Source organism: Lissotriton helveticus, chromosome 8 (assembly GCF_964261635.1).
Source record: "Lissotriton helveticus chromosome 8, aLisHel1.1, whole genome shotgun sequence".
Classification (NCBI taxonomy): domain Eukaryota; kingdom Metazoa; phylum Chordata; class Amphibia; order Caudata; family Salamandridae; genus Lissotriton; species Lissotriton helveticus.
This window is the reverse complement of record NC_136069.1, coordinates 1,139,139,788-1,139,160,208: the sequence shown is the minus strand read 5'-3', so window position 1 is coordinate 1,139,160,208 and position 20,421 is coordinate 1,139,139,788. Positions and strand designations below refer to the sequence as shown.

Sequence of the window (20,421 nt, the reverse complement as noted above, 5' to 3'; positions counted from 1 at the left end):
AACATAAGATCTGATTGACTGGCACCACATTAACAAAGATGTGGCAGCAACCATTTTATGACTTGAGGACTCAGAGAAAAAGAAAAAAACAAATAGGGCAGCAGGATAGGGATATGCTGACACCCTAGGCCAGGAGGGGGGAGTTCTAGAGGGATATCCCAGGGGCCAAAAACATACATTTTGCTCTGAATTTTCAGAAGATTCTCTGATCCGCGTCATTTGCAAAAAAAACTGGCAGTGCCAGGGCCCAAGGGGTTGCATCAAAATATATTTAATGGGGGATGCATTCATCACCCTTCTGAACTTTCCTAAGGCCCCAGGGACACCATTTTCTGGGGCCTATTCATTTAATAGGAGTGTGGAGCATGTGACCCCCCTCCCAGAGCCTCCTTGAGGCTCAGGGACCTGATTCTCCAGAGCCAGCATTTTAATAATGGAGACAGGTACAGGCGGCCCCTTCTCCAAGCCATGCTATGACCCCAGGGACCCCATGCCCCAATGGTCAGCTTTATCAGAATGTCCCTGGGGTCCCATTCCATGGGACGATGTCGTTTCCCTACCAGTGAGATAGTGGCAGGGAGGTCTTCTGTGCTCCCTCCCAGTGGGAGCAGAAGGTTTCTCCCTGCCCACGTTCTTGCAGAGAGGAAAAGACAGAATAGCTCCTACCCAGCAGGAGTAAAAGAAAAGCTGCTCTGACTGATTGGTAGCAATGCCAGCTGCCACCGCACCTGAGATGGGTGTTGACAGGGGAGCTGGCAGGACTGTGGAGTCCTAGGGGCTCCCTCTTAAGCACCCAATATTGAAAATACTACGGGGTACCCCAGATTGGAACCTGGCCTTCAGTATTAAAAAGAAATAAGAAAGTCTTGTTGACTCTTGTCTTGCAGGGAGCATGAGTTCAAGTTCAAGAATTTGTATAGCGCACTACTCACCCAGAGGGTCTCAAGGCGCTTGAGGGAGGGTGGGTGCATTACATATCGAATAGCCAAGGCTTTAGTTGCTTTCTGAAGGAGAGGTGGTTCTGTGTAAGTCGGATGTGAGTGGGGAGAGAATTCCAGGTCTTGGCTGCTAAGTAGGAGAAGGATCTTCCTCCCATGGTGGATTTGTGAATGCGCGGAATTGCGGCGAGGGCTTGATTGGATGATCGTAGTTGGCGGGTGGGTGTGTAGAAGGACAGTCGTGTGTTGAGGCATTCGGGTCCTAGGTCGTAGAGGGCCTTGTGTGCGTGGGTGAGGAGACGGAACGTTATTCTCTTATTGACGGGGAGCCAGTGGAGATCCTTCAGGTGACCGGAAATGTGAGCCTGACGGGGAATGTCCAGTATGAGTCTGGCTGAGGCGTTTTGGATGCGTTGGAGTTTTTTCTGTAGTTTGGCTGTGGTCCCGGCGTAAAGGGTATTTCCATAATCCAGTCGGCTGGTGACCAGTGCGTGGGTGACTTTCTTGTTTCGGTGGGGATCCAGCGGAAGATTTTTTTGAGCATGCGTAGTATGTTGAAGCATGAAGATGAGACGGCGTTGACTTGTCTGGTCATCGAGAGGAAGGAGTCTAGGATGAAGCCCAGGTTACGTGCGTGATCTGTAGGTATGGGTGCCCCCATGAGGGGCCATGGGGGCTGTGGGGTTTGCCCTCCTACCACCAACATAAAACATGCTGTGGGGTAACCCATGTGCACACCATCGCACCCTGGTTATTTAAAAAAAATATTTAAAAACATGTGTTGCTGGCTCCTGCACAGCTCATGGGACTGCTTGCAGAGAGCCTGCGGGGCTGCTGGCACTGGCGTTCCTCCAGCAGCCCCTAACAAAAATTAAGAGGTGGGTGTCCCAGGTGTGCACAGGGACATGTGGAAATAACAAACAACAAAAAAGGAATAATGAAAGAGAGGCAGATGCTGCTCATTTATTATGTACAGCTCCAAGCATGGCTCTCCCCATGTTGCAGTGCAAAGGCTTTTTACACATTTTATGGAACATGGTGTTGCCCCTAGAAGGGTCAGGGGCACCATCAAACATGTATTTCTAATGTTGTGGTGGGTTGTAGAGAGTGCCGCAGCTCCCAAGCAATATTTAAAAAAAAAAAAAAAAAAGTCTCCTGGGTCAATAAACCTATGACCCCCGAAGCTTAGCATATTTATTTAAAGCACTCCTAGCAGGAGCTCTATACTCTTCAGGTGGAGTGCAGAGCCACCTTTTGGTTGGTTTTATGGCTGCACTTTGTAGCTTGACTTTTTTTAAAGACTCAAAGATGTATATGCTGTATGAATTTATTAAATATACTTTTGATTGTTTTTTATGTGTGATATTTTGATAAGTGTGCTTATATATGTTGATATGCTGACCCCGTCATAAAGCCAATAGGGTCACTGTTTATATTTTGGCGTTCTGACCTGTTCGACCCCTCGAGAAAGTCAGTATATCTGCCTTACTTAAAATGACACCATTTATGTTTTAACATTACATTGTCAGTCATGTCCGCCTTTGGGGGGGTTGGGCGCCAACGGCTGTGCAAGGAGTGGGATTGGTGGGAAGTATGGCAATAAAATATTACTTTACGATAAAATAAACACTAGAAATTCATTGAAAAAACCAATGTTTAAAGTGACTTTATAATTAGGTTTAGTAATAATATCTAACTTTGCATTATAAAAAAAGTAAGAAATTCACTGAAAAAAACAAAGATTAAAGGGACGCTATAGCTAGGTGAAAATGGTAGTTAAAACACACCATTTTAAATTAACAAAACCATTGAAATTCACCAGTTATCATTATTTCAAGTAACTATAACTCATGCCCTAAATTAACTATAACTAGCCCGCCGCCATTCACAGTTTTGTCATCATTGATGCCATTTCAGCTGTTGCCGTGATGTTAGTAATGATGTCATAGAACATGTAATGAATGATATAATATGTGAGGTAATTAGTAGTGCATGGCGATATCCTAGCGCAGTGGTTCCCAAACCTTTGACTCCTCAGGACCCCCATTGAGTCACTACTGGAAGTCGGGGACCCCCAAACAATTTGTACAATTTAATTTCAAACATTAAAACAGTAAATTGCAAAAAATACACATACAAGTGGACACCAAACAAATACTCCAATTACTAAAGATTTTAATATTTTGCATTGAACAAAATTTGCAAAAATTGAAAAACTTTAATTGGAAGATTCGGGCTGCATCTCTCCAGCTAACTTTTCAATATTTGGCTTTATTTCACGATACGAGGCTACTGCCCCTGCTAGGGCCGGACTGGAACCCAAAGCAGCCCTGGCAAATATTGTCAGACCAGTCCTCGTATGGTGCACACTAAGTGCAGCGAGTTAGCCTGACCACTATAAAGGGGTCTTTGGGGGGTGCTCTCCTTCAAGAAAATTAGGGAAAAAGTGGTTCATTCTACAACACATTTGTCATTATATATTGAATTGTATTAGCTTTTCAAGCATAGTAAATTATGGCATTACTGTGCACCAGGATACAACAATCTTTGTTGGGGCTCTTCAATGAATCTCTCACTATCACCCTCCAACAGTGCCTCTTATCTCTCTTTAACCCCTCTGTCACATGTATTTCATTTGTTTTATAGCACCTCACATACCAGTATAGGGTGTCAGAGCACCTTTCATCACACACATACAGAGACAATAAATACTACATGTGTAAATCAGTGTTAGGAAAATGTTACATAAGGCAAAGGGGACTAAAAGGTGTAGAATTGACATGTCGTTCATACAGGTAGGCATTTTTTAAGAGTGCTTCCTCTAGAGAAGCACAAACTCAGATTCAGAACATAACACAGTGGTCAGCGTTGACTTTAATAAAAGAAAACATAACTTACTAACTAGTACCATGAAGTTTGCATTCAGCACTTTGATGGCAGTTCATAGCTCACGGTGCTAGACTACAATTGCAACTTATGAATTACACAGTAACAACAGAATCTCTGTGACAAATGCAGTAACCCACTGAGCTACACACATAAAATACTATTTTTTTGTAATGTAAGGTACAAGTTCTTTTCAGCAGGCAAATTAAACCTCTGCGCTACCTTAGATGGGTCAAAGCTGCCACTGGACAAAACTCCAATCTCTCCCCTGCAGGTATATTAATCACAGGAGTTATCTTGATACGTTTAGTGTTGCCTGGAAACTGCTGATTATACAAGGAACTTTGCAGTGCTTTTAAAACTGCTGCCTGCAAACCCCCTGGTAATGTGTCACGGACCCCTGGGGTCCGCGGAACACAGTTTGGGAACCAATGTATTAGCAGAAAGATCCCACTGAAGCTCTGAAGGTCTTGGAAGTCAAATTTTTCAGACTTTCTGGAGCAGATCCTCTTGGCCACGTCTAAGGCTCCCAGAATTTTAGGGACAGGTCTTACTCCAGCAGAGTCCACCATCAAAGTCCACTCTAGTCCAACCTGTTACTGGGCAAATGGTCACTTTAGAATAAAGGCCTCTTGCAGCTTTTTGTGTCCCTGTAGCCGCATTGAAGGTCAGTCATCTAATTATTGGAAGCCACTTCTTAGTTCTGGGTAGACGTGGGAGCAAGTCCAGCCATTTTGGTCCACACACAGGTCCCACACAGCATATCTAGTCTTCTTCCATTCATCCACAAGTCCAGAGAGTGTTCTTATGAGCTGAGGGTGAAGTGTCAATTTTGTAGGACTCACTAGTGAATGTGAGGGAGTCACTCCTGAATGCTCCCTAACTAATGAGAAAAATGGGTGCACTTCAAGAGCTCACTCATTCCTTTTATTCTCCACTTCGGCCTCTTAAACCTAATGGTGGCTCCTTTACTTATTGCCACTTGTCAACAGTTTTCTCTAATGATGTATCCATTTTAGGACTTCAGCACTGTTCCATGCCCCAGACTCCCTCTTTTTTGGGGAGTCAAAACCTTTTCTCTTTTTTATTGATGGGATATGCTTTGTTCCAGCTCTGACTCCAGCTCTGACTTCAGCCGACAGGACAGCTCCTCTCCCTGGCCAGTTCTCTCCTCCCAACAGGATCCTCTCCTCATTCAGGTTCATACTCCGCTTGGCGCCTACTTCTCTGCTGTACACAGGAAACTACTTGGTTAACTTCAAAAGGCCCCAGTCAGATCAATTAATTCTATGGGCTCCATCTTTCAACTTCTGCAGGTGCAGCACCTCTCCTCTGCTCCACAGAGTTCACCAAAAACCAGACATTTTGGACGTCTGCTGCTGGTCATATTCTCCTGGCTTGTTGGACTGTTGCTACAGTCACTTCTGGGTGTCCCCCAGCCTCTCACTTCCCACAATGCATGCTGTGTACCTCATCTTCTAGCCTACGAGGTACAACACTCTGTTTTGATTTAAGTCTTGGGTTCAGCTTGCATGCATCTGCTGCAGGCCTATTCATGAGGGAACGCCTCTACTTGTTTCTTTTTCTTTTCCATGACATCCAGTGTCTCTCTGCATGCTCCGGTAGTTTAACCTGCTGTCATTGAGTGTGGGTGGTATTGTTGAGTTCAGAATTATTAAGAATGTTATCAGGGTTAAAAGAAGCTATTTAGTGCCATCTCTGTTTGGCCATCTTGCCTGGCCACACAGTGCCACACTCACCCCCAGAGCACATGATGCTCCAGCAGGATGTAACCTTTCCTCAGCCTGCCACCTGCTGCCAACATGCAGGGGAGGGGGCACTGTGCCCAAAATATGAGTGTGCCTACATCCGTATTGCCAAAAATAGGGTGGGTCAGCACCACACCCATCGGCGTAGCCCACAGGGGGTGTGGGTGGCACTGCCTGCTTTTGCCATTTGGGACTGGAACTGGTAGGGAATTGGAATGGAAAGGGAAGGGAAACAGGAGGACAGAGAGGACAGGACAGGAAAGCAACAGAAAAACAAAGCACAAGAAAGTCACAAAAAAACACACAGAAATGTTAATACACACAGGGAAAATCATAAAGTAATAAATAAAGTAAAGAAAAGGTGGGAATGATTAAGAATAGTGATCAGATGGGTGGATTGGATGGGATGGAGCAGGACAGAGTCAGGAGAAAATAACAAGAGCAGACTAAACAAAAAAAAAAATGACTGCGTGCTTGCACACTGCCTGATGCCATTTGTGCAGATTGTTCAGCACAGAATGCGCTACCAGTGCTAAATGGTAGCACCACATCATTTTCTACTTGTTTGCAAAACTCCATGGAATCTCACAGAGTTTAATGTAACTCTGCAGAACTCCGTGTAGTGAACTTCCATGAGTTCAGCCCAGGCTAAGTTAGATTGGCAAACTACATAAACAATTCTGTTTTCAAGGCCAGTTTCCTTTATCTCCGAATGTGAGAAAGGACTTTCTTCTGGAAATGGACCCATTTAAGGGAGTTGTCCACTGGATGCATGCATAATAGGGTGAAATGTTTTGGTGGAGATGTGAAGCTGTATTTTTAAAATGTCTTTATTAGCAGAAGTCCTCATCACTAAGATAGAGTGAAAAAAGTAAAGGGAACAAAAGAAAATATTTGAAATTGGGTGACCTCAGCTGGTAGTGGGACATTTTAATTTATTCACCTGCATGCCACAGTTGGGGGATAGGCATACAAAAGAGAACCATAGCTTTCCAGCAGATGCTTTCTTTAAGTAAGACAAGGTCAATTATGGCTATGCTGTATATTCGTTTTCGGGTCCGAATTTTAAAAACTTATTTTTATTTTCCATAGAGTGGTGTATTTTTGCACACTTAAAATATTTTCCTAAATACATGACCTTACAAGTACCAATACTGCCTTTACATTCTTACCAACATCATTTTTTGAGTAAACAGCTTAAAAGTGTGATGCTATTCTTTAGAGGGAAGTCTTTCCAAGACATTCTCTGCATTAACAAAATGTTCTCTGCTACATAGTGAATACAATGCAAATCACTCACTGAAATGGTAGTACTTCCTATCAGGTAGAATGATACGCTAAACTGTCAGTAGCTTGCAGTGAGAGATGTTCACTCCTCTGAAACTCTAGGTATATGATTTAAGAGTACGGACAAAATCAAATCAAATCAAATGCAATTTGGAAAGCACTGCTTATGACCTGTGAGTGTATCCAGGAGCTGGGGGGTTGTTGCTGCTGAGATGGATTAGTCGAAGAGCCAGGTCCTTCCTGAACTCCTGCAGGGTGTGGGCTATGTGAAGATGGAGGGGGAGGCCGAACCACGATTTGTCTGCCAGGAGTGAAAAGCTGCGGCCATCACTCCTGCAAAAACAGGGTGTGTGGGCCCAGAAGTGGGATGAGGAGTGAAGTATACAGGTAGATTGGTGAAAGTTTACCTGTGGTTGAGATATGCAGTTCCCTTGCTGTGTAGGGCTTTGTAGGTGTGGGTGAGAAGTTTGAACAATCATTGTTTGCTGATGGGGAGCCAGTGCAGAGATTTGAGGTGGACGGTGATGTGGTTTGAACTGGCATTGTTTGCTGATGGGGATCCAGTGCAGATATTTGAGGTGGACGGTGATGTTGTTTGAACTGGCATTGTTTGCTGATGGGGAGCCAGTGCAGTGATTTGAGGTGGACGGTGATGTGGGTCCATGTCTCGAGGTCAAGGATGAGCCTGGATGCCTTGTTCTGGATGGTCTGGAGTCTGTTTAGTAGTTGTGAGGTGATTCCCATTTAGAGGGAGTTGCCGTAGTCAGGTGGCTGGAGATGATCACCTGGTTGACGGTGCATCTGGCGCTGATGGCTAGTCAGTTGAAGATTTTCCTGAGCATGCACAGGGTGAGGAAGTAGGAGGATGAGACACCATTTATTTGCTTCCTCGTCGAGAGCTTGCTGTCCAGAATGAATCCAAGTTTTCTTGCGTGTTCTGTGAGTCCTTAGGTCATCAAGAGTCGACCCACAGGGAGCTGTTTCTCCCAAAGATGAGTATTTCTGTTTTGTCTGTGTTGAGTTTGAAGCATCTGTTTTGCATCCAGCTTGTGACACTGGTCATGCATCTGTGGAAGTTAGACCTGATGTTAGTAAGATCTGAGGAGAATGAGAGGATGAGTTGAGAAGCTGAAAATCGTCCGCATAGGAGAATATGTTGATGCAGTAGAGTCTGACCAGGGTGGCCAGAGGGGCCATGTAGGTGTTGAATAGGGTTGGACTTAGGGAGGAGATTGAAGCTGCTCTGTAGAGCCAGACCTAACAACTTTGCCAAAGTATGGGGGGGGAATACGATGGCTGGATGGCAAGTGGATAATTAAAGTAGCAATGAAGCGAAACGTTTAATACAGATGAACAAAGAAGACATTAATTCCACAGTTAGTCTTGACTTTTTCTGATTCTTGTATAAGCAAACATTTATCAATTCAACAAACTTAGTTAGAAAGAAACATCCTTGATGAATAGTGATTAGAAATGAAAAACATACCTGATTTTGTCTCATCTTTATTTGTTATTCTTCTGTACTGCAGAACTAAGTCAATTCTGAATATCAAGCACACAACAGACATTAAAATGAATAGGATGGGCAATACAATCGCTAAAGTGATTCCCGTAGTGAATGTCCGCTGTGCAATGTCAGGTTGTTCTGAAAAAAAATACAAATATAGTAAGCATTGTAGTTCAATCTTACATAAAACACACATTACATTTTTAACATTGATGTTAAGGTGAAATTAAAGCCAGTGAGATCAAAATGAGCGATGATGATTGTATAAATTAATGTTTTTTAAGGTTTTCTTTCATGGATTTCTTTTATGGATTAAGATTGACAGCCGATTGCTAAAGAGGTTGTTTCATGTGTTTTAGATTTGCGTCGTCGGAGTTCTATCAGTTCGGCCTTGTTCCCCTTATTGTCATGGAACTCCTCAGTGGCGTGCTATAATGTTATAGTTTACAGCATGAGGTACTTTAATCCCATATATATAAAACTTCAAACGCTAATCCCAGTATAGCCTTGTACACTTGAGATTAAGTCTGATTTTTTACTCTCATTACAGAAAGGCAATTGACTGCCAAAATGTAATGGTATGTATGCGGTAGTATCACAAATATTACAGGTTAAAATAAACATTTCTTATCATCTTTGTAATATGCAAGACCAAGTGCATCTAATTTACAATCATGATAGTGTTTAAATCTAGCTCAATAGTACATATTTGCACAGGTGGTGATTAAGTAATGAAGCCTGATAAGAGTAACATAGCATACATATATGGTTACATTCTCCCTTCTGTTATGTTCTTTTAACTTCTGCCAGCGTCATAGTGGGCCCAATTTACAAATTGCATTTTGTAACACATAAAGTAGCATTAGATTAGCGTTATTCACATACCGAAAATGAAATTCACAATTCTAAAGTTGGAGATCTCTGCCTCCACCCCTTTAATCCTATCTGTATGGAAATATCTGCCAAGCTGGCAGAGATTTCCGGACATGTAGATATATGTATCCGTGGCAAATGTGGGAGGCTTTTAGAGGAATGGTATGAAAATGGGGACTATTTACAACTAAATAGTGGGTTTTGGGGGAATTTCAGAAGATTTTTTTAAAACCTTTTTATTGCCTTTTGTAGGTCATCTCACAATTTATTTCGCAGAGCATAAATGTCATTGAAATTAATCCCCTCCTTTCCTAACATCTCTTTTATTATTACATACCCGTATGCCTGCAATGTTTCATCAATAATTGTTCTCAACATTGTATGTCATTTTAACTCTCAGAAACTAACCCCCTCCCTTCTGGTCTACCTCCCCTCCGTTTCTGGTTTCTAGGTCCCTCCAATCCTATATCCTCTAGGGGGTGTCCCTTTTTCATGTATTCATCTTGTCATGTGATGGATCATCACCTTGAACTATACTCCGGAGTTTCACGCGACTCCTCCCTCAGGCTTGTTTCGATTATCTCATGTATCGGGGGGGGGCCCTCAGGTCTGTGGTCATATTTGTTCATGCCCTGATATTGTCATCAAGCTTCTCATCTCTCTGGACCTGCTTCATGCGGACCTGCTCCGCTGTTGCCCATTCACACACCTCTTTCGTCCATACCTCAACCCTGAGGGGCATGGGGCTAAACCATATAATAGCAAGTCGATGTTTTGCCAATACTAGTCCCAGATGTATGAATTTTCTGCTTAATTTCTTGCCTTTGGAAGTGGGCAATAAGCCTAGTAATACTATACGGACATTCCGGGTGACCTCCCATCCTGTTGTGTCATGTATTTTCACTATCACTGCTTCCCAATATGTAGTTATATCTTGGCACGTCCACACCATGTGGATAAAGTCTGCCTCCAGTTCTTTGCAACAGGTGCATGCACTGGAGTGGTCTGTGTATATATTGCTGAGACTTTTGGGGGTTAGGTAAGTCTGGTGTACATAACTATATTTTGTCAGTTTAAATAGTTCAGTGGAACTTACTGTTTTAACCCCTTTGTGTATTCTTAAACAATCCCGCTCCGTGAGGGGACCTGCTATCATGTCTTCCCACCTTGCATGTAAAGTAAGTTCCTCTCGCGGGCGATCCTTTCAAATTGGCGGTATAAATGATAGATAAATCACACTCCCTGGGCCATGTCTAACATTACTTGCTGTACCTTAGTAACAGGGGGACTTTGACAAGTTGGTGCCAGCTTTAAACAGTACGGGGGAGCCACCGATAGTGTGTAGAAAGATTTTTTCAATTAAAATTCTTTTGTCATTATATGGAAATCGCTGCAGCCGAAGGCCTTCTTTTACTATGGCACTACGGGCTTGGGGGTTGACCTCCCTGCATCCCATAACCAAATCTAGTATCAAAGGTTCGGCCTCGCTGCTCCTCGACTGGACTGGAATATTTCTGTTTTCAAAGGGCTTCCCCGGACTGTTTAAAGCTGGCACCAACTTGTCAAAGTCCCCAAAATCGATGGGATAAGCCAGCAGACCGCTCTTATCAAATAAAGAACTAAAAAATAGCGCAACAACTCCAGTATATGACTGAGTCCAATACATTTCTCCTGTTTTTAACATTGAGAATCTGTCCTGAAGAAGGCGTTTTATTCACACAAAGCCGAAACGCCGCGTCGACACTTGTTTGTTCCTGATTCTCTTTTTTTATCTTTTTTATACCGTTTATGTACTCTATGTAATGATGTATCATGTGATTGATTAGTAAATTTTGTGATTCATATATATGTATGCTGATTAACATATGTTTTTAAACACATTATAAATTGCAAACTGTTTCCAGACAGCCATATGGAATAAATACTTATAATATTTTTATGACATTGCCGATAGACTGTTTATTAATTCTGGAGTCAATATGTTGGTCTCATGCAGATGATTACTATACTAAATCTGTTACAATATACCTTTGGTTCTACCTTGCCTCTCTCATAATCAGTATTTTATGCTTGTGTGATCAAGTTGCACTTCTTTGCATTAAGCTCTGCAACAGCTGTTAGGATTTTACATTTGTGTTATACTGGGACTCCCTGTGTTTCTCTACTTATCTCCCCTGGTCCCACAAACCAAAATAGGGGGCCTCCTTATTTTTGTACATATTTAGGTGGATGAACACCTGTGATTATCTTCAGGGTGTGCAAAATTAATGCACTTTGCTTTTGTGTAATTTTACAAAAGTATATGAAAAGCAAAAACGATTTTTAGCACTACATTTTAGAGCAAAATACATCCTTGCAGCCGTTTTGAAAATAAGGACACATTTCACATAAAGAATTGTGCAAAAACACAAGTAATGCATACAACAGCCAACATTTGTCCTAGTCGTTCGCTCGGTTTGCATGCTCCTATGCTAAAACATTGCCTCAAAAGTGGTATAATTAGACCATGTGGTGTAAAAGTGAAATTTCATGAAATGCGTAACAAGTGCAACATGAAATTCAAAAGGTTATGCAAGTTTTACACCACGGTAACAGAAATCCCTAGGCCTAATTAACTGTTAAGCTTTTACATGCAAAAAACTCTTTGGGCCATTTGCTCACCTAAGTCTCTGCAGACAGTTCCGCTATCAGAAACTCAGGGAGTTACATGTGTGAGCACTAATATCCCTGTACAAATTCCATGTTGGTGCAGGACTTTCCACAATGAATTTATAAATAAAATAAAAATATGCTGACAGGGTAAACAATTGCACACACACACACACACGCACACACACACACACACACACACACACACACACACACACACACACACTCTCTCTCATCTGTCAGTAATTATGAAACCCATACAGAGCAGTTGTAGTTTAGTCACGTGGCCTTTTCGTCTTTCTCCAAAATTTGCTGAGCAACATCCCCACCACCCTAGGAACCGAGACACTGAGCTATTCCGAATGCCTCATCACAGCCTATTTGCTCCTCCCAAGCAGGTCATGTAACGGCATATCACTGATATGGCGAGTGCCCTTCAGAGTAGTGATGTGCACTATGATGATGGTGGCAAGACAAAAAAGTTGATAAAAGGTAAAATTGCCCAGATACATGTGGCAGCTGCTCTGTTGGGAGGCAGACATTGATCATGTCTTCAGTTGACCCACATGGTACGAGTGGAAACGTGGAACATTCAATCCAAAAGCTGCATGTGTGGCATGGCCATGTAGATACAAAATAATTCAAACTCTGTTGCATTTATTCCCATATTTTTGATTTTCTCTTATTTCACTTTCTTTCTTGCTGCTTGCTACTCCTGTCTTCTGGGTGACCCCTGCCTCCCTGTTCACCTACCACAAGAGCTCCAGTGTAACACTGTATATCAGTCTCCCTTCGTCTGTTGTTGCACTATCACCTCTGTTGCTCTATCACTCCTTTCATCATTTCTCCTCTCTGCTTTCCATTTGTCAGTTAATTTCCACAGTCTCATGTGTGTACTATGTTTCCCCTGTCCCCCATCATCATCGCCCTTTGTTGTCATGTGTCCCTTGATACCATGTCTACCCTGTATGCGACACATGAATTGCCTTTGTTTCTCAACGTGGAATCTCATTAACACATTTTTGCGTTTTGTGTTATCCTATGGCTCAATACCCTACTTACTATTGGAAGTCGCTTAGCAGCTCTGAGAGAGAGAGTGCAGGACACTCAAAGATAGTCATCAGTCACCAGCATCAGGCACAGGAAAACAGTGAGAAGGAGCAGATTAAAGCCACTGGCTGGGTTGGTGGCAACCACTTATCTGTGCTTCATATTTGCAATTGCTTTGGCTTTAGTTCATATGATTTGGACTCTACACTTGTGGTTCTAGTGCTCTCAAATCAGGATCCACCAGATGTAAATGTAAATGTACAGGAATTTATATAGCGCAAATCACCGAGCGGTTTCTAAGCGCTTGCTTAGGGAACCCGTCCTGGTATTCCCCTGTGAGATAACCCCGGCAGGGTATCCGCAAGGTGAAAGCCAGGCATCCCGCCGCGAGGGGCCGTTGTGGAGATTAAGCAAGCTATTGCCCAGAGTCGCAGAGTGTGAACCCGTGAATTGAGTAGGCACCGGAGCGAGAATTGTTGAGTCCATGGACATTTTAGGACTCAAGACCCCGCCGAGCTGGGAATTGAACCCTGGTCCCGGGCTGACCTCTGCTTCCAGGTCTGCCTCCTCTAACCAGTGAGCCACACTTCTCCACTTCCACTTCTCCAGATGACCCTACTCTCCCTTATTGGTGTCAGATATATCTCTAGCCATTTCCTATCCCCCTGTTTACTCTCCATCAGGCAGCCACCCTAATATCTGCCTACCACTCACAACATGATCTGACCACAACATCTTTAACACCTCCATAACAGTTCTCATGTCCCACTTGCCATAACTATCCCTTCCACTCACTGCATACGTTTGCTTCTCCAACTTTGGGCTTCTTGTCATGTAACAATAGACAAAAGCATGATGGTTTGTGAGGTGTGTAATGCCCACAGAAAACATGTATCCCATGTGTTAAATAACTGTGCCCTTATGTGATATTCCCAAACACATACTCGCCATTCGCATTGACAATGCGGTTTTGATGAATGGACATGTACGAAACAGTATTGGTCGTAAAAATGTATAAAAGAAATGGAATTATGTGGATTGGTTGTAGGAAAGATGAATATAACAATTCAATCAATCAAGGGGAGTGGGGTGCTTTAGAAGCCACATGGTGTATAATTGAGAGTGCTTCTCTGGAAATCAGGACAGGGGAATACGGAACTCATATTGTAGACACTGTTATGACCAGGGCACAAATGGAAAAGCAAACATTAGTTATGAAAGAAAAAGAAAACAATGACTGAGAAAAAAAAGAAATGGTGGTCTTAAATACGATCTTCATGGTGTCTAACGTAGTCCTATCAGGATGTCACTGTTTTGCAAGGTTGTCGGGTCTCCTGTGCATTCAACACCATTTCCACTTAAACTTCCTGCGTTACATTCACATCAGCTGTGTGGGGCCTTGGTTCCGCCATGGGATGATGGACATCGAGAATGTGTGGGACACGATTTGGGCCATGGTATCTGTTAGACCTGGCACCATTGGCGTGGGTCTCCCTTCCATTTTTGTTTCTGTCCCTCATGTATTTTTCTGGTGTTTGCTGCTCAAAGTACTGTGCCACTGCCAATCAGTGCCACAGTGCAAGTGCTCCCTGTATAAAATGTATATATTGATTGGATTCCATGATTGGCTTATTATGTTTACTGTCAGACCCCAGGAAAGTGCACCAGGAGTGCCCAGGGCTTGTAAATCCAAATGCTGCTAGTGGGCCTGCAGCACTGGTTGTGCCACCCACAGAAGCAGCCTTGTAAAATATGTCTAAGGTCTGCCATTGCAGAACCTGCGTGCAGTCTGGTACTGTCATGCTGACTGGGCAAGAGCACCCCATTGCCAGTCCCTAAACCTTCTCTTAACTTCATATTAGCCACCCCTATGGTAGGCCCAAGGGTAGGGTGCATTGTAAGTGTAAGGTAGGACAAGCCCTGATGTGTGTGGCATGTCCTAATAGTGAATTACAGCCATTTTCGTTTTTCACTACTGTAAGGCTACCTGTTCTCATAGGCCAGAATGGGCTGTTGGAATTGTTAAATTTTATGATCCCAACAGACTCAGGGAACATGTTAGAAATTCAAGTTTAATATGCCTGAGCTCAGGATAATAAAATACATCTTTCAGTAAAGGTTGTTTTAATATTCTGTGTTTGCAAATACCACTTTTAGAAAGTTGATATTTGCTTTCCTAACCTTTTCAGCCCCCCTCTGCTAGGATGTGTATCTGCTGTCTGGTTTCTGTGAGTGACAGGGCTGGGGAATTCAAGGAGACAGGCTGGGGCTGCCAGGTGGTGAATAGGAAGATTACAGCCAGTTGGGTGGGAGGAGTGCACCTGGACTCTGAATAGGGCTGTGCTCTGCCACCACAATGCTGGATCCACCTCCTGTGGAGCGTTTGATGTCTATGCCCTGCACACTGAAAAGACAAGCCAGAGTCCTGTACACACAGTGCTCAAAAACTGAACTGAACTAGGCAAAGGCCCCCTGGCCTGAAAGAACAAAAGAAATGTGGTATAAATATTGGAGCCCTGCTCCTAAGAAATTAGATCCTGCTTGAACCAAGAAGAACCTCTGCCCGACGAGAAGGAACTGGGAAAGCTGCAATGAGGAGTACTGTCCCTGACCTGGGGGATTGGCCTACAGTGCTTGCCCTGCTGCGAGAGGAGAGGAAAAGACTAAAGAGACTTTTTATCAACTTGTGCTTTCAACAATCTCCAAGGGCTTGTAGGTGAGCTTGCCCCCTGAACGGAGTCCCAGGACTATTGGACTCCTACTGCCTCAAACAGAGCCGCTGGACATTGCCAAGATTTGCCCTGCCGCTGGAGCCGCGATCCGAGTGCGACTCATACCCCCCTGTCCGCTTTGAAGTCCGTGCCCGGCCGCCCCACACCGTGTGACTCCGCTCCAGAGTCGAGCCGTAGCTCGCACTGTCCCAGAAGGGCCGCCCGCACCCTGCTTCACCCTCACACCTTTCGAGCCGCACTGACTCGCTGCCTCCCTGCCACTGGAATTTAAGACCTGAGCGCACCGCAAGGAAAATACGTCCCGTACGTCTGAAGCGTACCGGGCCCCTTGCACTGCGCTACGGAGATTTAACCTGCAGCCCCGCATTAAAAGGTACGGCACGTACGCTCGAAGCATACCAGCCGCCTCCGCCAACGCTGCTGGGTCCTAATCGGCATCCCCGCTCTGAGGCCTGACACGCATCACGCCTTGCTCAGTGAACGCCGGAGAACCAGCACCGTCCGCCTCGCTCCTCGGGGTCCCCACTCTACGCCTCTCTCAAAGACGCCTACAGCCAGCGGGGTCCGTACCGCAGAGGGGCCGACAGCGTCCCTGGTTCGCCTTCACTCCTGCAAATGCCTCGTCCGCGTCGGACGCATTTCAAGGTAAACTGTACGACTCGCGCTGTGACTGTGTGCGCACCGGACCTGAGAGTCCGCGACGCTGATTTTAAACTCTTACAAGATACGATCATCCCCGAGAGAGCCGCACAGGCAGCATGAAGCGCATGGAACTTAAACTACGCATTTTTAAAGAACTCTTATTTGCTAAATAGTATTGTGGCCTAATATTAAACGTTGTTTGGATCTCGTGCTAAGCCTTATATAAAAGTACCTATTTTTATACAATCCCTGGTGTGGTGTTGTCACTAAGTTACTGTATGTGTTTACAAATGCTTAACCCATAAGCCTTGACTGCTCACGCCACGCAACCTAGAGGGTGAGCAGGGGTTATTTTAGAGGGTAATCCCCTTGTCCTGACTAGAGGAGAGGATCCCTGCTTGTCACAAGTCCTTACCTGTGCCAACCAGAGACCCCCAAATCTAACATTGGTGGTCAGCGGTGAGGATTCTGAATTTGCATTTGTGATTCATGTACAGTGATTGGTGAGCACCAAGTAGTGAGTTCAGACCATAACGCAGCCACATACTTTTTGATCTTTGTTTTGCTGAAAGATCTCCATTTCTAAAGAAATCATGCCTGGTCCAAACAGCATAGAAAAGGCAGCTTCTGTAGTCTCTGACATTGAAGGAATAGAATGGGAAGAAGAGAGACTAGAGAGCTACACTTTAGCCCAGCTGAAGGGCTTCTGCAGAAAGTTTGGAGTTTCCAAGTCTGGATGTAGAAACAAGACACAATCGGCCACATGCATCCATGTTGCCGTTTGCGAATCCTTAATTGCGAAAATGAAGGAATCGCAATTAAGGATTCGCAAACGGCAATGCATGATTAATTCACATTTTTTTTTTGCCATTCGGTAATTTTCCTTAATTGCGATTCACATTTTGCGAATCGCAATTAAGGAAAACCCTTCCCATTGATTCCTATGGGCCAAGAGGCCCATAGGAATCAATGGGAAGGCATTTACAATTTGCGATTTTCAATTTGCAAATCGCAAATTGAAAATGCAATTTCAAGGGTGCAGGGGGTGGTCCAAAGAACCCCTCCCTGCACCCCTGAAATTAAACTTAAGTGCAATTTACACACACACATGTCCCAAGGACATGTGTGTGTGTAACATGCAACTTTCAAAAATGCATTTTTGTGCATGTTTGAAGGTTTTCGGTAAATTAGCACGAGGTTCAACCTCATGCTAATTTACCACTTCCAAATTGATAATTCGCAATTTAAAAATAATCATGCATTGCATTTCAGAAATCTGAAATTGCGATTTCTGAAATGCAATCGCAATTTTAGAAATCGCAACTTGATTGCGATTCCTAAAATTGCGAAATACAATTATCGTTGATGCATGTGCCCGTATGCCACAAGGCGCTGAGGGCCTGGATTGAGTCAAGGGCACCTGAGAATGGTGTGGAAATTGAACCAGCAGAAAGCATCCATGATTTTGGCAGAGTCCTGTCGCCAGAGGAGTTGGCAGACAGGAAGGAAACCCGAGCACATGAGATGGAGATGGCAAAACTTAAAATCAATGGGCAACTGGAGCTGGAAAGCAAAAATATGGCTCTGAATAAAGAAGAATTCAGATGGAGCATGAGATGAAATTGAGGGAGATGGAGCTGAAAGCTAAAAGTTTGGAACATCCTCCCTCTGGTGGCAGCACAACGCCAGTGCAGGTAGAATCAAGGGTGTACATACCTAAAGAAGTGATAAAAGAGTTTTTTAAGAATGATGACATAGGACAGTGGTTCAAGGCCTATGAGGTAGCCATGTCTTCCCACCGGGTCCCTGAGAGAGATTGGGGAGCGGGGTTGTGGGGGCCGTTCCTCAGTGAGGGGCGGGACACACTGCTAGATTTGTCTTCTGAAGTTCATAATTCTTACCCACACATGAAGGAAGCTTTGATGACCAGGTATGGGTTAACTCCTGAATTGTACAGACATAGGTTCAGGGGTTGTGCAAAGATTCCTAACAGTACGTATGTTGAGTATGTCACTTTTTTCTGCAGAGCACTGGATGGTTGGGTGAAGGGTAGCAAAGTTAATGATTTTCAAGGTCTCTTTGATTTAATTGCATGGGAGCACTTGTCTAGTATTTGTTTTCCTGAGCTACGACAGCACCTGATTGATTGCAAGCAGACTAACCCTAGGAAGCTTGCTGAGGAGGCGGACTTCTGGGTCAGCACCAGGATCCACAACGGTCAAGTGGGAGACTCTGCCAAGGGTGGGCAGGGTCCCCAGCAGAAGAGTGGGGGGGGACAAGGGCAAACAGAGGGAGTTTCAAAAGAGACCCCAAAGTAATCCCCAAGGGAACCAAGGGAAAGGTTCTCAGCATCCCCCCACCCCTGAAACCGACCGGGGCCCCGACAGGTACCCCTGTTCAAAGAGGGCCCCCAAAGTGTTACAAGTGTAGTGAGCTGGGTCATTTTGCCAATGATCTCAAGTGTCGCCTGTTTGGTAAACCTGCACCCACTGGTGCTCCCCCCCGGCAGATGGCTAGCGTAGCCTTTGGGGAGGAGGTAGCAGCCCAAGGTGGGTGGGGTACCGTAGAAATGTCCCTTGTCTCTTTAGGAGACTGTAAGGTGGTCCCTGAGAACCAACTGCCCAACAACACTACAAAATTTGGGCAGTGGGTGACCATCAATGGCAAGAAGGTGGGGGCTCTTAGAGATACAGGAGCCAGTTTGACAGCTGTCAAGCATCACCTGGTGTCTCAAGAGCAGGTTGTCCCACATGCATTCTTCCAAGTCGTGAACGCTGTAAACACTGAGAGTGAGTGTCCAATGGCTCAGGTTCCCTTTGAGTGGGGGGGATGTCTCTGGTACTCTTCAGGTAGCTGTGAGAATTGCCATGCCTGTAGACTGTTTGTTGGGGAACGACCTGGAGAGTTCACCTTGGGAGAAGGTGGAGAAGAGGTCTCACCTGAGGATGGTGAGTCTGCCTGACTGGGCGTTCATGACCACCCGGTCCATGGCAGCCAGTAGGGGTGTAATATATAACAACTACTCGTAGGGGAGGGTCCGAGGGAAATATTTTAACGACAAAACAGGTAAATACCCCCAGTGTAACCGCATAAACAACAAGAAACCTGTAAGTCGCATAACTCTGAGAAAGTTAAACTAACACTGGATATGTTGCACAGAAAAAATTGAGTCAGTAATCAAAAATTAAACTGGCTATCAACAAATGCTGTTTGAGTCCTATCAGACCACCCAAATGGCGGAGCCTCATCATGTAGGACACCCAGACCTTGGTCTGTGTGCGAACGCCCAGATGTATTTTAGCATCGCATCACTTTGCCATGGTCTGGTCACCGCAGTTGTTCATATGGATGGTGAGACTGATATGTGCAGTGCAAGAAAGTAATAAATCAAGTGAAGTGTATAAAATGGCTGAACAAGCAAACAAGGAGCTTTAATAGCGTTTGCCTGAACGTCAGATTAAAAAATAGTGAGGTGACAGTGTGACAAAATCACTGTCTAACTTGCTTGGTAGAGATCAAAATTAGGGCCAACATGTTTCTGCCATATTGTGAAAGTTCACTGGCATTCTTCAGGGCCAAGCTCTTGGGTGCTACTGCAATTACACTATTAAATGTGCTCTAATAAAGGCATGTGAGAAAAAATAATTCTTAACAAAAATCAAATCAGAGTGGTCATTCAGGACCATCCTACCACATCTTCTTATTTTGTTCAATAGATGCAGTTGGTCTTCCCTGTAATAAATAACAAACTGATGGGTAAGTGTTCATACTAATGATTAATGATACACAGATTATCTGTTGGTGACGCAATGTGGCGCACCGTTTATGTGGCCATCACAAAGTGGTGATGGACCTGTCTGAGTTTTTGTTTAACTGGCACTGGTTTTTGCACAGTATTAGCACTTTTCAGTAAGTGCACACTTGATTTTTACAGTTATGTTTATGTCTCAATAAGCATCACTTGTCTGCGTTTTCTACATGGTTTTTCTTTCTATATATTTATTTATTGACGTATTTATGTCCATCCTTACGTCAATCTCGGCACCTTTCAGGTATAAATATTACCGACATTGCCCTAAGCAAAGACA

At 44.1% G+C, this 20,421-nt stretch overlaps 1 protein-coding gene across 1 annotated transcript in view; it reads right to left on the bottom strand.

Moving 5' to 3' along the window:
• Window positions 1-20,421, bottom strand: part of LOC144771902 (interleukin-18 receptor 1-like) — a 383,123-nt gene that overhangs the window by 92,980 nt on the left and 269,722 nt on the right. Inside the window, exon 7 of the mRNA XM_078656140.1 lies at window positions 8,367-8,525. Coding sequence (XP_078512266.1) covers window positions 8,367-8,525 — 159 coding nt within the window. The remainder of the gene's footprint in view (window positions 1-8,366; window positions 8,526-20,421) is intronic.